General features: G+C 42.5%; 1 protein-coding gene across 5 annotated transcripts; it reads left to right on the top strand.

Annotated features, from left to right (window-relative positions):
- Window positions 1-2,483: 2,483 nt before the first annotated feature.
- On the top strand, window positions 2,484-13,508 carry LOC106568939 (E3 ubiquitin-protein ligase MARCHF2). 5 transcript variants are annotated; one of them, XM_014139798.2, is made up of 5 exons: window positions 2,484-2,753; window positions 5,424-5,603; window positions 11,180-11,375; window positions 11,478-11,687; window positions 12,791-13,508. In XM_014139798.2, the coding sequence occupies exons 2-5, from the start codon at window positions 5,428-5,430 to the stop codon at window positions 12,944-12,946; spliced, it is 738 nt and encodes a 245-aa protein (XP_013995273.1). In that variant the 5' UTR covers window positions 2,484-2,753; window positions 5,424-5,427; the 3' UTR covers window positions 12,947-13,508. The 5 variants fall into 5 exon arrangements, with proteins under 5 accessions (XP_013995273.1, XP_013995272.1, XP_013995270.1 ...); XM_014139797.2 differs by lacking the exon at window positions 2,484-2,753 and adding an exon at window positions 2,837-3,257 and having other exon boundaries at window positions 5,346-5,603; XM_014139795.2 differs by lacking the exon at window positions 2,484-2,753 and adding an exon at window positions 2,837-3,257 and having other exon boundaries at window positions 5,337-5,603.
- Window positions 13,509-13,785: the final 277 nt, after the last annotated feature.

Below are 13,785 nucleotides of genomic sequence, written 5' to 3'. Positions count from 1 at the left end.
AATTAAAACAATGATCAATTGGTCGATATTGCAAATAAAATATCAGATATAGGTATTATCCCAGAATCAGTCCAGCCCTAACTAAAACCAAATAGAAAGTGTGTAGAAATGATAATGGACTGTACTAGCCTATATTTTTAAATAACAAGCTTTTTTCTTGCCCACAAACTGCTTTTGACAAACAAATCGATCTGGAACAAATCTGTGCATTGAAATCCCGAAGTGGCCCTCAAGCCAAAATGATTGCCTACCCCTTTTCTATGAGGTGATGCCAAGACCTACTAATGAAGGGCATTTCAACTCTCTTCAGTTTGCCTTTTCATTCTGTTTCGTTCACCTAAAAGCTGGCTCCGATAGACATAGACATCGGTGGGGCTCAGACTGACCTCTGCCTGGGACCTCCAAATCACTAAGTGGGCCCCTGCCACCACTAATATCATGCATTTTCTTTGACATCCTTGTAGGGGTTCATCTTCAAAGTGCCCAGTTAGCAGAACGTTAACAGGGAACAGCAAACAGTTTATCAAAAATCTAGAAAACTCCGGTGTCAACAGTTTGCAAGCGGGCAAAGTTAAAACTGGAGAGCGTTTTCTTTGCTTAGCCTCTGCCAGTCTTTTAACTTGCGAGGGAACACATTGATGGGCAATGCCGCTGGTGAAGTAGCAGGGGCCTTCATAAACTTACCTCATTCATTGATAAGCTAGCATCTGTTACTGTCTGACTTGACCACACGAAGTCTGTGCTGGTGTTCTTTCCTGGCTGAAGTGGCAGACTGACTGAGTCCGTAATGAACTACCGACATCTGAAGTGCTGTCACATATTAGTGGTGGAGAGTCCACTCCAAAAATCCTGGAGTCGTTCACCCTTAGTAACATTCACCTTCAAATTATGTATTTGTTGACCAGATTACATCATATGCGTCATATGTGTAACCTAATGCCACGTTCAAGTGATAGTTGGAACTAGGAAACTCCGAAATTTCCGACTTGGAAATTGGTTGAATGCGGCACGTGTATAACTACAACCAGTTAGCAAATCTGACATTTCCGAGTTTCCTAGTTCCGACTAGCACTTGAACGCGGCCTAACAAATGCATGATGCAATGAGGGGACGTGCATGACAGCAACAAAGCCGTTGACAAAGGATTTCTAACTTTGCTAGATGACGGGTTCAAAACAACTGGAACTTGGACATTTCTGACTTCCGACTTCAGTGTGTTCAAGACGACTGGGAAAATAATTTTGAATGGTCATCCATGTCTTGAACTCCTGAAGATCACTGATGTCATGAATTGTCCTTCCTTATTTCAGAATTCCCAGGTGTCTTGAAAGCACCAAGAAATCTTTTTAATTTTCTTTGTCATGGACCACATAAAAATGGTTTCCTCCCTCTAGTGGACTTTCTTTAAATAGCAGCTCGTGGCTGCACTTCCTGTGCTTGTGATGGGAGCAGAAGACGAATCCAGAAAGCAGTTTTGTTGTTGTTAGTCATAAGTTCGGCATAACTGTATGTCAGGGAGGGGCAACTGGCGGCCCGCGGGCCACATACTCTCTTTTGAAGAACCTTGGATCAATTCCCCACGAGGGGTTTCAGCTTACTGTTGCGAGTTAGAATAGTAAAATACACAAAGTGCAATTTTGGTTGTGCATCACCAGTTTTTCTCTTATGTCAGTCACTGATAGTCAGTCAATTATCCCATGTCAGCTAACCTTTTTTTTATTGATATGTTAGTTTAGTGGCCAGCTATCTAAATTTGTTATCATGGTCGAATTAGCGGACAGTGATTTTGTTAGTCAGCCTCTCTCAGATATCATATTAAAAACTGCAAACATTTCTCTACAACCTATGGCAAAAAATGTTGTGTGTGCCAAATATAGGGGTGCCCATTTTGCTGGGGATCGAAAAAGTCCAGTGCAAGAGAGGCAGGTTGAGGTGGCCAGGGTCAGAGTAGTGCAGAAGGTGTCATGCTGAGGCAGTGAAGAAAGTAGAGGAGGATGGGTCAAGGGCGAGGGATCCTGAGAGGATCCCTGTGAGTAGTAAATCTGTGCCAACACAGAGGGATAGGCCATTCATAGCAATGGTTATTAACTGTACTGCAGAAATGGAATGTAAATCACAGAAAATATATGTTGTGGCAGATGTAAAGAAGTACTTGGGTGTATTAGATTTGACTTCAGGCCGTTGGCACGATGTAGGAGCAGACAGGGTCAAAGTAGTGGGATGGGGTAGAGGGTTTTGAATGTTAGTCGAAAGTGTTTTTATTTTATTTGTATCTATTTTTTACAATGTGTAATGAATTTACAATCCTGTCCAGTTGGTGGCGGTAATGCACCTCAGGCCAACCGCGATTTAAAGACCAAATAAGAATAACAAAAAATTAAGAAGAAGAAGAAGAAGAAGAAGAAGAAGAAGAAGAGACGCAGATAGAGCAACGTGCCAGATATTTCACCGGATGTATAAATGTGAAGCATCTGGTTGGCGTATCCATTCACTTTCAAATATGGTGAGGAGAAGAAGTCCAGTTGCCGGAAGGGGAGAAGATGTAGCGAGATGGATTTTGGCCAACTTTTTGGTCATTTCTAATCGATTAACATTTGATCCAACAATCTAATCCATACAGTTTTCTGTTTCCAAAACTACGATCTGTAACAAACATAGTGGACTAAGTTTTGTAGACTTTACCCTTTGCCAAACTTGTAAAAAAAAAAAAAGTGTTGTTTAAAAGGAACGCAAGGGCGACGCGCACTTCACAGGTAAGGCGTTCCCTAACGGAAATATGCAAATAAATGCTTAGCACGCGCCAATAGGATCTCACTAGCTCGTGCTTGGCTCTGCCCACCTCCTTGTTTGTTATGTCCATTAGGATTTAATTTGCTCACGTTGGAAACGTCGGGCGATGGTCTATCTGAGATGTCTGTTACTTATATCAATCTTTGATAGATAGGGACGTCCCAAGGATCCCGGATAGCTTGGACCATAATGATACAGCAGTGCACAGCTGATAGATGTTAGCCAGCCAGGCAGTGTAAAAATGTTAACAAGCTAGCTGTCCCAAATCCGGGGAAGATACACCATTTCTGTGAGGAGACTGCTCCAAACAAGTAAATGATCCGGCCAACAATGGAGCAGATACACGGCTTGTCGTCGTCTTTTGTATTCTTCCCGAACCATCGTTTTGGCTAAATGTCAATGTCATCTCATACAGCTAGCTAGCTAAATAGCTAACTAAGGCCAGGGAGAGCTTGCTGGTGACTACGGTAAGTTATCACTTGTTGTTTAGGCTGTTTAAAAATACATATTTTTAGCTAAGCTAAATGCTCACCTTAATATATTTTCACTGTATTGTATTTATCTACCTAGCTTGGTTGCTAACTTTAGTGGAAATGTCGATCACTGAACAGTTGGCTAGCTAACGTTAGCTAGCTTTCTAGCGTTTAGAGGATGTGAAAACATGAATGTCTTAACTAGCTAACGTTATCTTTTCCCCTGCCTGGCTGTGTCTGTTGGTTATTTATTGATTCATTGGAACCAAGCTTTGTCTATAACTGACAGCCTGTTAAAATTGTATGTTGATGGTACAATGTAACATTGTTACAAGCTCATTCGTAAATAGTACGGCTGTGACGTGAGATGCATGACATAGTAAACATGCCATCGATTCCCCACCACATACAGTACCAGTCAAAAGTTGACACATCTACTCATTCAAGGATTTTTATTTATTTTTACTATATTCTACATATGAAATAACACGCATGGAATCATGTAGTAAGCAAAAAAGTGTTAAATATTTTAGATCATTAAAAGTAGCCACGCTTTTCCTTGATGATGGCTTTGCACTTGGCATTCTCTCAACCAGCTTCATGAGGAATGCTTTTCCAACAGTCTTGAAGGAGTTCCCACATATGCTGAGTACTTGCTGGCTGCTTTTCCATTACTCTGCGGCCCAACTCATCCCAAACCATCTCAATTGGGTTGATTTTGGTGATTGTGGAGGCCAGGTCATCTGATGCAGTACTCCATCACTCTCCTTCTTGGTCAAATACCCCTTACACAACCTGGAGATGTGTTTTGGGTCATTGTCTTGTTGAGAAACAAATGATAGTCCCACTAAGAGCAAACCAGATGGGATGGCGTATCGCTGCAGAATGCTGTAGTAGCCATGCTGGTTCACGTAAGTCTGTCTTGAATTCTAAATAAATCACAGACGGTGTCGCCAGCAAAGCACCCCCACCATCACACCTCCTCCATGCTTCACAATGGGAACTACACATGCAGAGATCATCCATTCACCTACTCTGCGTCTCACAAAGACACGGCGGTTGGAACCAAAAATCTTACATTTGGACTCATCAGACCAAAGGACAGATTTCCACCGGTCTAATGTCCATTGCTCATATTTCTTGGCCCAAGCACGTCTCTTCTTATTGGTGTCCTTGTTTAGTGGTTTCTTTGCAGCAGTTTGACCATGAAGGCCTGATTCATGCGGTCTCCTCTGAACAGTTGATGTTGAGATGTCTGTTACTTGAAATTTGTGACGCATTTATTTGGGCTGCAATTTCTGTGGTGCAGTTAACTCTATTGAACTTAACCTCTGCAGCAGAGGTACCTGTGGCTCATGTACCTGTGGCTCTTCCTTCCTGTGGCGCTCTTCATGAGAGCCAGCTTCATCATAGTGCTTGATGTTTTTTTACGACTGCACTTAACATTTTCCGGATTGACTGACATTCATGTCTTAAAGGAATGATGGACTGTTATTTCTCTTTGCATATTTGAGCTGTTCTTGCCATAATATGGACTTAGTCCCATTTGGTGAAAGACCATCTTCTATATACCACCCCTACCTTGTCACAACACAACTGATTGGCTCAAACGGATTAAGAAGGAAAGAAATTACCCAAATTAACTTTTAACAAGGCACACCTGTTAATTGAAATGCATTCCAGGTGACTACCTCATGAAGCTGGTTGAGAATGCCAAGAGTGTGCAAAGCTGTCATTATGGCAAAGGTGAGTACTTTGAAGAATATAAAACATATGTTGATTTGTTTAACACTTTGTTTTGGTTGCTACATGAGTCCATGTGTGTAATTTCCTAGTGAAGACACCAAAACTATTCTACAATGTAGAAAATAATAAAAATAAAGAAAGCCTTGAATGAGTAGGTGTCAACTTTTGACTGGTACTGTACTTGTCAAAATGGTGTATGATTTTAAAGAATGCCCCCGTTAATAGATTCAAATTCTCTTTGTTACATGAAGTTATCTATGACAATTCCGGGTTTTGACACTGCAAAGAGTTGTTGTAACAATGCTACGTTATAACATTGTCACGCAGTCCAAACAGTTTCCCAACAGTGGGAGGAGAGGTGTGTGACTGACTCCTTGACTGCTGGCTCCTCTGGCATTTCACCACCACCAACAGAACCATGACTACATCAGGTTGCTGCCACCTGCCTGGCTCCCTGTGTGACTACTCAGGCAGCGCCGACCTGCCCAAGGTGGTAGAGGAGCCAGATGCTTGCCAGGCCCAGTACGTCGCCAAGGTTACGGCCAAAGATGGTCGCTCACTCTCCACTGTTGTCAAAGCTGTGGGCTCACAGAGGTAAGGTGGTTCCTCGAGAGGGTTCTACTCAGACACATTTTAGTTGAATGCCGTCAGTTGTACAACTGACTAGGTATCCCCTTTTCTGTGTATGTATGGCTTCCTGAGACAGTCCCTTTGCTTCTGACATTAACCTAACATAGCAGGCATAAAATAGTAGCATTTCTTTCTTTCTTGTCCTGACAAGAAAACAATTAACTGTTGGAGGTTCTCTTCTGCACTGTTGAACCAATCCAGTTAATGTGGAGGAGGAAGTTAAGATGGAGTGTCGCCAAAAGCGGAAGTCACGTCACAGGCTCTCATTCCATTTCCTCGGAATACTGGATGAATTTGGTTGTTACCGACCATGCAGAGGGTGATCTGATATGTACACAATTTCTTCGTTGGAGATTAACAATGGACAAATACACAGTTGAAGTTGGAAGTTTACATACACCTTAGCCAAATACATTTAAACTCAGTTTTTCACAATTCCTGACATTTAATCCTAGTAATAATTCCCTGTCTTAGGTCAGTTAGGATCACCGCTTTATTTTAAGAATGTGAAATGTCAGAATAATAGTAGAGAGAGTGATTTTTCAGCTTATATTTCTTTCATCACATTTCCAGTGGGTCAGAAGTTTACATACACTCAATTAGTATTTGGTAGCTGTTGAGATTTCTAGCTCACTCAGGAAAAGAAAAAAATATATGTATAAATAGATAAAAGAGAAGCAAATGGGTCTGATGTGTTCAATTAAATGGGGAACGAGTGATTTCTTTAAGTTTCTTAGATGCTCAAATATGTTACGTTATGTGCGCATGCGTAGCTTCACTAGAGATTTAAATTACAGCACCTGGTAATCACTTCACCGCAGACAATCATCAGGAGTACACAGCCCGTTGGTATGTAACTGCGAACTACTCAGTCTAGCATTGATGTTTAAGTCACTTATATGTTTGTGCACTGAACGTTTACCTCACTGTGTCGGTGTTAGTTGGCCGGGAGTAACTTGTAGCTCGCTGGGTGCGGTAGCTCAGCGACCCAGATGCTATATAGCATTAGGCTATTATTATCAGCCATTTGCATTGTGCTGATTGTTCGGAGCACTCTGCTGGTTTCTGGTGGCGGTGGTGATAGCGGTGGTTTGGTTCGGTGATCCCTGGTGGAATGCCGCATTATGTTGCGTTTGTGTGTAAATCCTTTGGACGAGGCATGTGGTGGCATGGGTTATGTGTCCTGTGACAGCGTCCATAGCAACCTGTGACGGCAGAGTCACTGTGCGCATGCTCCTCTGGCGCTGCGCATTCTGGGTGACGTAGTCGGTGCTGTTTTAAGCCAGATTCGCCACATCTTTGATGGTGTTGCAGGCTTATTTGATTTATTATTTACATTATTATTATTATTATTATTATTATATTACTTGAATAATATACTAAATAATATATCTGAATAATATATTGTCATTACTTGTTTGTTGTATTTCAGGTTTATGACCTGTGGTCATTTGATTTAAAATAAAATTAAGGACAAAACACGAGTCATGACATTGTGTGCTTCCTGGTGAGCCTTTTCGGAGGGCTAAATAACGAAAATCCGAACAGTAGCATTGCCTTTAAATTGTTTAACTTGGGTCAAACGTTTCGGGTAGCCTTCCACTAGCTTCCCACAATAAGTTGGGTGAATGTTGGCCCATTCCTCCTGACAGAGCTGGTGTAACTGAGTCAGGTTTGTAGGCCTCCTTGCTCGCACAAGCTTTTTCAGTTCTGCCCACAAATTTTCTATAGGTTTGAAGTCAGGGCTTTGTGATGGCCACTCCAATACCTTGACTTTGTTGTCCTTAAGCCATTTTGCCACAACTTTGGAAGTATGCTTGGGACCATTGTCCATTTGGAAGACCCATTTGCGACCAAGCTTTAACTTCCTGACTGATGTCTTGAGATGTTGCTTCAATATATCCACATAATTTCCCTGCCTCTATTTTGCCATCTATTTTTTTGTGTGTGGTCCGGCTTGCAAGCCTCCCCCTTTTTCCTCCAAACATAACGATGGTCATTATGGCCAAACATTTCTATTTTTGTTTCATCAGACCAGAGGACATTTCTCCAAAAAGTACGATCTTTGTCCCCATGTGCAGTTGCAAACCGTAGTCTGTTTTTTTATGGCGGTTTTGGAGCAGTGGCTTCTTCCTTGTTGAGCGGCCTTTCAGGTTATGTCATTATAGGACTCGTTTTACTGTGGATATAGGTACTTTTTACCTGTTTCCTCCAGCAACTTCACAAGGTCCGTTGCTGTTGTTCTGGGATTGATTTGCGCTTCTCGCACCAAAGTACGTTCATCTCTAGGAGACAGAACGCATCTCCTTCCTGAGCAGTATGACAGCTGCGTGGTCCCATGGTGTTTATACTTGCGTACTATTGTTTGTACAGATGAATGTGGTACCTTCAGGCGCTTGGGAATTGCTCCCAAGGATGAACCAGATTTCTGGTGGTGTCCAATTTTTTTTTTCTGAGGTCTTGGCTGATTTTTCTATTGATTTTCCCATGATGTCAAGAAAAGAGGCACTGAGTTTGAAGGTAGGCCTTGAAAGACATCCACAGACTCAAATGATGTCAATTAGCCTATCAGAATCTTCTAAAGCCATGACATAATTTTCTAGAATTTTCCAAGCTGTTTAAAGGCATAGTCAACTTAGTGTATGTAAACTTCTGACCCACTGGAATTGTGATACAGTGAATTATAAGTGAAACAATCTGTCTGTAAACAATTGTTGGAAAAATGACTTGTCATGCACAAAGTAGATGTCCTAACCGACTTGCCAAAACTATAGTTTGTTAACAAGAAATTTGTGGAGTGGTTGAAAAACGAGTTTTAATGACGCCAACCTAAGTGTATGTAAACTTCCGGCTTCAACGAATATATATATATATATATAACACACACACACACAGTACCAGTCAAAAGTTTGGACACCTACTCATTCTAGGGTTTTTCTTTATTTTTACTATATTCTACATTGTAGAATATTAGTGAAGACATCAAAACAATGAAAAAACACATATGGAATCATGTAGTAACCAAAAAAATGTTAAACAAATCTAAATATATTTTCGATTCTTCAAAGTATCCACCCTTTGCCTTCATGACAGCTTTTCACACTCTTGGAATTCTCTCAACCAGCTTCACCTGGAATGCTTTTCCAACAGTCTTGAAGGAGTTCCCACATGCTGAGCACTTGTCCGCTGCTTTTCCTTCACTCTGTGGTTTGGAATGACTTGGACCATCTCAATTGTGTTGAGGTCGGGTGATTGTGGAGGCAAGATCATCTGATGCAGCACTCAATCACTCGTCTTCTTGGTCAAATAGCCCTTACACAGCCTGGAGGTGTGTTGGGTCATTGTCCTGTTGAAAAACAAATGATAGTACCACTAAGCTCAAACCAAATGGGATGGCGTATCGCTGCAGAATGCTGTGGTAGCCATGCTGGTTAAGTGTGCATTGAATTCTAAATAAATCACTGACCATGTCACCAGCATAACACCCCCACCATCACACCTCCTCCATGCTTCACGATGGGAACCACACATGCGGAGATCATCTGCTAACCTACTCTGCGTCTCACAAAGACATGACGTTTGGAACCAAAAATCTGAAATTTGGACTAATCACACCAAAGGACAGTTTTCCACAGGTCTAATGTCCATTGCTCGTGTTTCTTGGCCCAAGCAAGTCTCTTCTTCTTATTGGTGTCCTTTTAGTAGTGGTTTCTTTGCAGTAATTTGACCATGAAGGCCTGATTCACGCAGTCTTCTCTGAACAGTTGATGTTTGTCTGTTACTTGAAAGCTATGAAGTGTTTATTTGGGCTGCAATTTCTGAGGCAGTATGAACTTATCATCTGAATGAACTTATCATCTGCAGCAGAGGTAACTCTGGGTCTTCCTTTCCTGTGACGGTCCCCATGAGACAGTTTCATCATAGCGCTTGATTGTTTTTGCGACTGCACTTGAAGAATCTTTCAAAGTTCTTCACATTTTCCAGATTGACTGACCTTCATGTCTTAAAGTAATGAGGGACTGTCATTTCTCTTTGCTTATATGAGCTGTTCTTGCCATAATATGGACTTAGCCCTATTTGGTAAAGACCATCTTCTGTATACATTTACATTTAAGTCATTTAGCAGACGCTCTTATCCAGAGCGACTTACAAAATGGTGCATTCACCTTATGATATCCAGTGGAACAACCACTTTACAATAGTGCATCTAAATCTTTTAAGGGGGGGGTTAGAAGGATTACTTTATCCTATCCTAGGTATTCCTTAAAGAGGTGGGGTTTCAGGTGTCTCCGGAAGGTGGTGATTGACTCCGCTGTCCTGGCGTCGTGAGGGAGCTTGTTCCACCATTGGGGTGCCAGAGCAGCGAACAGTTTTGACTGGGCTGAGCGGGAACTGTGCTTCCTCAGAGGTAGGGGGGCCAGCAGGCCAGTGGTGGATGAACGCAGTGCCCTTGTTTGGGTGTAGGGCCTGATCAGAGCCTGAAGGTATGGAGGTACCGTTCCCTTCACAGCTCCGTAGGCAATCACCATGGTCTTGTAGCGGATGCGAGCTTCAACTGGAAGCCAGTGGAGAGAGCGGAGGAGCGGGGTGACGTGAGAGAACTTGGGAAGGTTGAACACCAGACGGGCTGCGGCGTTCTGGATGAGTTGTAGGGGTTTAATGGCACAGGCAGGGAGCCCAGCCAACAGCGAGTTGCAGTAATCCAGACGGGAGATGACAAGTGCCTGGATTAGTATACCACCCCTACCTTGTCATAACACAACTGATTGGCTCGAACACATTAAGAAGGAAAGAAATTCCACAAATTAACTTTTAAAAAGACACACCTGTTAATAGAAATGCATTCCAGGTGTCTACCCCATGAAATTGGTTGAGAGAATTCCATGAGTGTGCAAAGGTGTCATCAAGGCAAAGGGTGGCTACTTTGAATCTCAAATAAACAAATCAAAATATTTTTTTATAACACTTTTTTTTGGTTACTAAATGATTCCGTATGTGTTATTTGATAGTTGTCATGTATTCACTTTTATTCTGCAATGTAGTAAAAATAAAGAAAAACCCTTGAATGAGTAGGTGTCAACTTTTGACTGGTTGTATATGGCCTAATTATCAATATACTAAGTCATCTCATATTTAGCATATCTGATAAATGAATTTTGTATATTAAGTAAATGTCTCCACTTTATATGTACATTATAAACTGGGTGGTTCTAGCCCTGAATGCCATGGCTGTCAGCCAATCAGTATATCAGACTGTATACCATGGGTATGACAAAACATTTATTTTTACTGATTTATGTTGGTAACCAGCTTATAATAGCAATAAGGCACCTCGGGGGTTTGTGATATATGGCCAATTATACCACAGCTAAGGGCTGTTTCCAGGTACTCTGCGTTGTTGTGTATATTAACAGCCCTTAGCCATGGTATATTGACCATATACCACACCTCCTCGGGCATTTATTGCTTAAGTATATTATGTGTAGTGTGTTTTGAAATGAGTGGTCACTAGGCACAATTTGTCTCCCCTATTTGTCCAGTAATGAAGGCATGTGTCGGATCTGCCACGAGGGGGCCGGTGGTGAGACGTTGCTCTCCCCTTGCGACTGCACAGGGACCCTGGGTAAGGTGCACAAGAGCTGCCTGGAGAAGTGGCTGTCGTCCTCCAACACCAGTTACTGTGAGCTCTGCCACACAGAGTTCACTGTTGAACGGCGACCCCAACCCCTCACACAGGTACAACATTGGCACTGTGTGTCTGTGAGAGTCCTCAATCACCATAGTAATGATGGGGGAAAAGACTGTAATAGTAGTGGACCTTTCCTTGCATCCTCCCAGTGGTTGCGGGATCCGGGGCCTCGCAGTGAGAAGCGCACGCTGCTGTGTGACATGGCCTGCTTCCTGCTCATCACCCCACTGGCGGCCATCTCAGGCTGGCTGTGTCTGAGGGGAGCCCAGGACCACCTGACCCTCAACAGCCGGCTGGAGGCTGTGGGACTCATTGCTCTTACCATCGCCCTCTTCACCATCTACATCCTCTGGACACTGGTAACTAGACCCCACACACAGACCAGATACACATGACATTTTAGTCATTTGTCAGGCACTCCTATCCAGAGTGACTTACAGTTAGTGCATTCATCTTGAGATAGCTAGGTGGGACAACCACATCACAGGCATAGAAATTACATTTTTCCCTCAACGTTGAGGCAAGTGCCGGTTAAGTGTTCTTTTATGAGATATATATATATATATATAGAACTTTGAAGAGTTATGGTTTCAGATGTTTTTGGAAGATGGGCAGGGACTCTGTCCTAGTTTCAGGGAGCAGCTGGTTCCACCATTGGGGTGCCAGGACAGAGAAGAGCTTGGGCTGAGCGGGAGCTGCCCTCCCATAGGGGTGGAAGGGCAAAGAGGCCTGAGGTGGCAGAACGGCGTGCTTGGGTTGGGGTGTAGTGTTTGAGCGTAGTCTGAAGGTAGGGACGGGCAGTTTTTCTTGCTGTTCTGTAGGTAAGTACCATGGTCACACAGAACACACACACCTTATCACACACTTTACACCACCTTTGTTAATTGGCAGCATTTTTTTTTGCAGTATAAATATGTGCTTTACAATAGCTATTAGTACATTTTGTAAGACGAATAAGACATTTGTGTTAGATTTTTTTTTCTTGTCTGTGGAATTCTGTGCCCTTCCCATTTTATATTCAGGAGAGACAAGTAATGTGCCAACAGAAATATTTTTTTGTCTGCAACAATCTTTTGTCTCTACTCTAGAAAGACTACTGTACTCTGAAACAATACTTACAATAGTTACAAAATCAGCAACTGAAGCGGAACCATTTTGTAGACCAAATGTCATGCAATATGTTTCACGTCGTGATTTGCACAGGGTTGGGGTCAATTCCATTTTAATTCCAGTCAATTCAGGAAGAACACTGAAATTCCAATTAATTCAGGAAGAACACTGAAATTCCAATTATCTTCACTGCTTTTCAATTAGGAAGAATTGGAAATGAGTTTGCTCTCTGAATTGAAATGGAATTTATACCTGGTTGTGCGGGCCTGCAATAGCAACCATATATTATTCAGAGAATTTCAGGTCCTATCAAATGTCTATTTTCATTGACGTCTGTCTCCGTGCCCCTCAGGTATCGTTCCGCTATCACTGTCAGTTATACTCAGAGTGGAGGAGGACCAATCAGAAAGTGCGCCTGCTAATGCCTGACATAAAAGGAGCGCACTCCACCCAACATTCCGTGCCGACGAAGTCAACCAAGAAAATGACTGACGAGACCATCGTATGAGCAACGAGCGACGTGTTCTCGCAAATAGTGTTTTATATAACTCGAACTTCTGCGCTTAAGGACCATTCTGGGGGATTCTTTTTCCATATTCATTTTTGAAGCACTTGAGCCCAGATATGAACTGTAACCATTTTGATTTTGGACTCGTAGAAGGACGTGTCACTGATGTCATCGCCGGATTATGAACACTGGACTGGAACGTAAGGTCACGGCCAATAGCGGGATACAGCTGATGCAGCATGTTAATACAGTAGATCTGAAACATACTACCCCCCCCCTCCTTCACAATGTATTTAGCTTTTTTTGGACAACTGCCATCAAATAGACTGATGAATTTACTCACTCAGAATGACCAAGTCCAAATATGATGTTCTCTGTTTTTAAAATCTTTGGCCTTTTGAAGCTGGTAGAAGTTGGGGGGAGGGGAGAGAGAGAGTGGGCTTTGGTGTCAGTCAATGTATGCAAAAGTATTTGATGTAATTTTAGTCTTCCTGTTGCACTCCTTTGAGTAAGCTGGGTCATTGTGGAATAAAATATAAGGGACTCTTGTCACCGTACAATGGCTTGCATGTGTAAAATGTAATGTGTGCTGAAACTCTTCGTGCTACTTATACAGGAGTATTAGATCGGTAACAATCTAGCTCCCGCATGGCGCAGGGGTCTAAGGCACTGCATCTCAGTGCAAGATGTGTCACTACAGTCCCTGGTTCAAATCCAGGCTGTATCGCTTCCGGCTGTGATTGGGAGTCCCATAGGGCGGTGCACAATTGTCCCAGCGTCGCCCAGGTTTGGCCGTCATTGTAAATAAGAATTTCTTCTTAACTGACTTGCCTATTTAA

This window comes from Salmo salar, chromosome ssa14 (genome assembly GCF_905237065.1).
Source record: "Salmo salar chromosome ssa14, Ssal_v3.1, whole genome shotgun sequence".
Taxonomy (NCBI): Eukaryota; Metazoa; Chordata; class Actinopteri; order Salmoniformes; family Salmonidae; genus Salmo; species Salmo salar.
This window is presented reverse-complemented; position numbering and strand designations above follow the sequence as displayed.

What these genes read in the sequence shown, in the direction of transcription:
- LOC106568939 (XM_014139794.2), top strand. Translation starts at nt 5,516, where the DNA reads ATGCTTGCCAGGCCCAGTACGTCGCCAAGGTTACGGCCAAAGATGGTC. An exon ending in TGTTACCGACCATGCAGAGG is followed by an intron (nt 5,959 to 11,179) that starts GTGATCTGATAT and finishes CTATTTGTCCAG; the next exon opens with TAATGAAGGCATGTGTCGGA. An exon ending in TCTACATCCTCTGGACACTG is followed by an intron (nt 11,688 to 12,790) that starts GTAACTAGACCC and finishes CGTGCCCCTCAG; the next exon opens with GTATCGTTCCGCTATCACTG.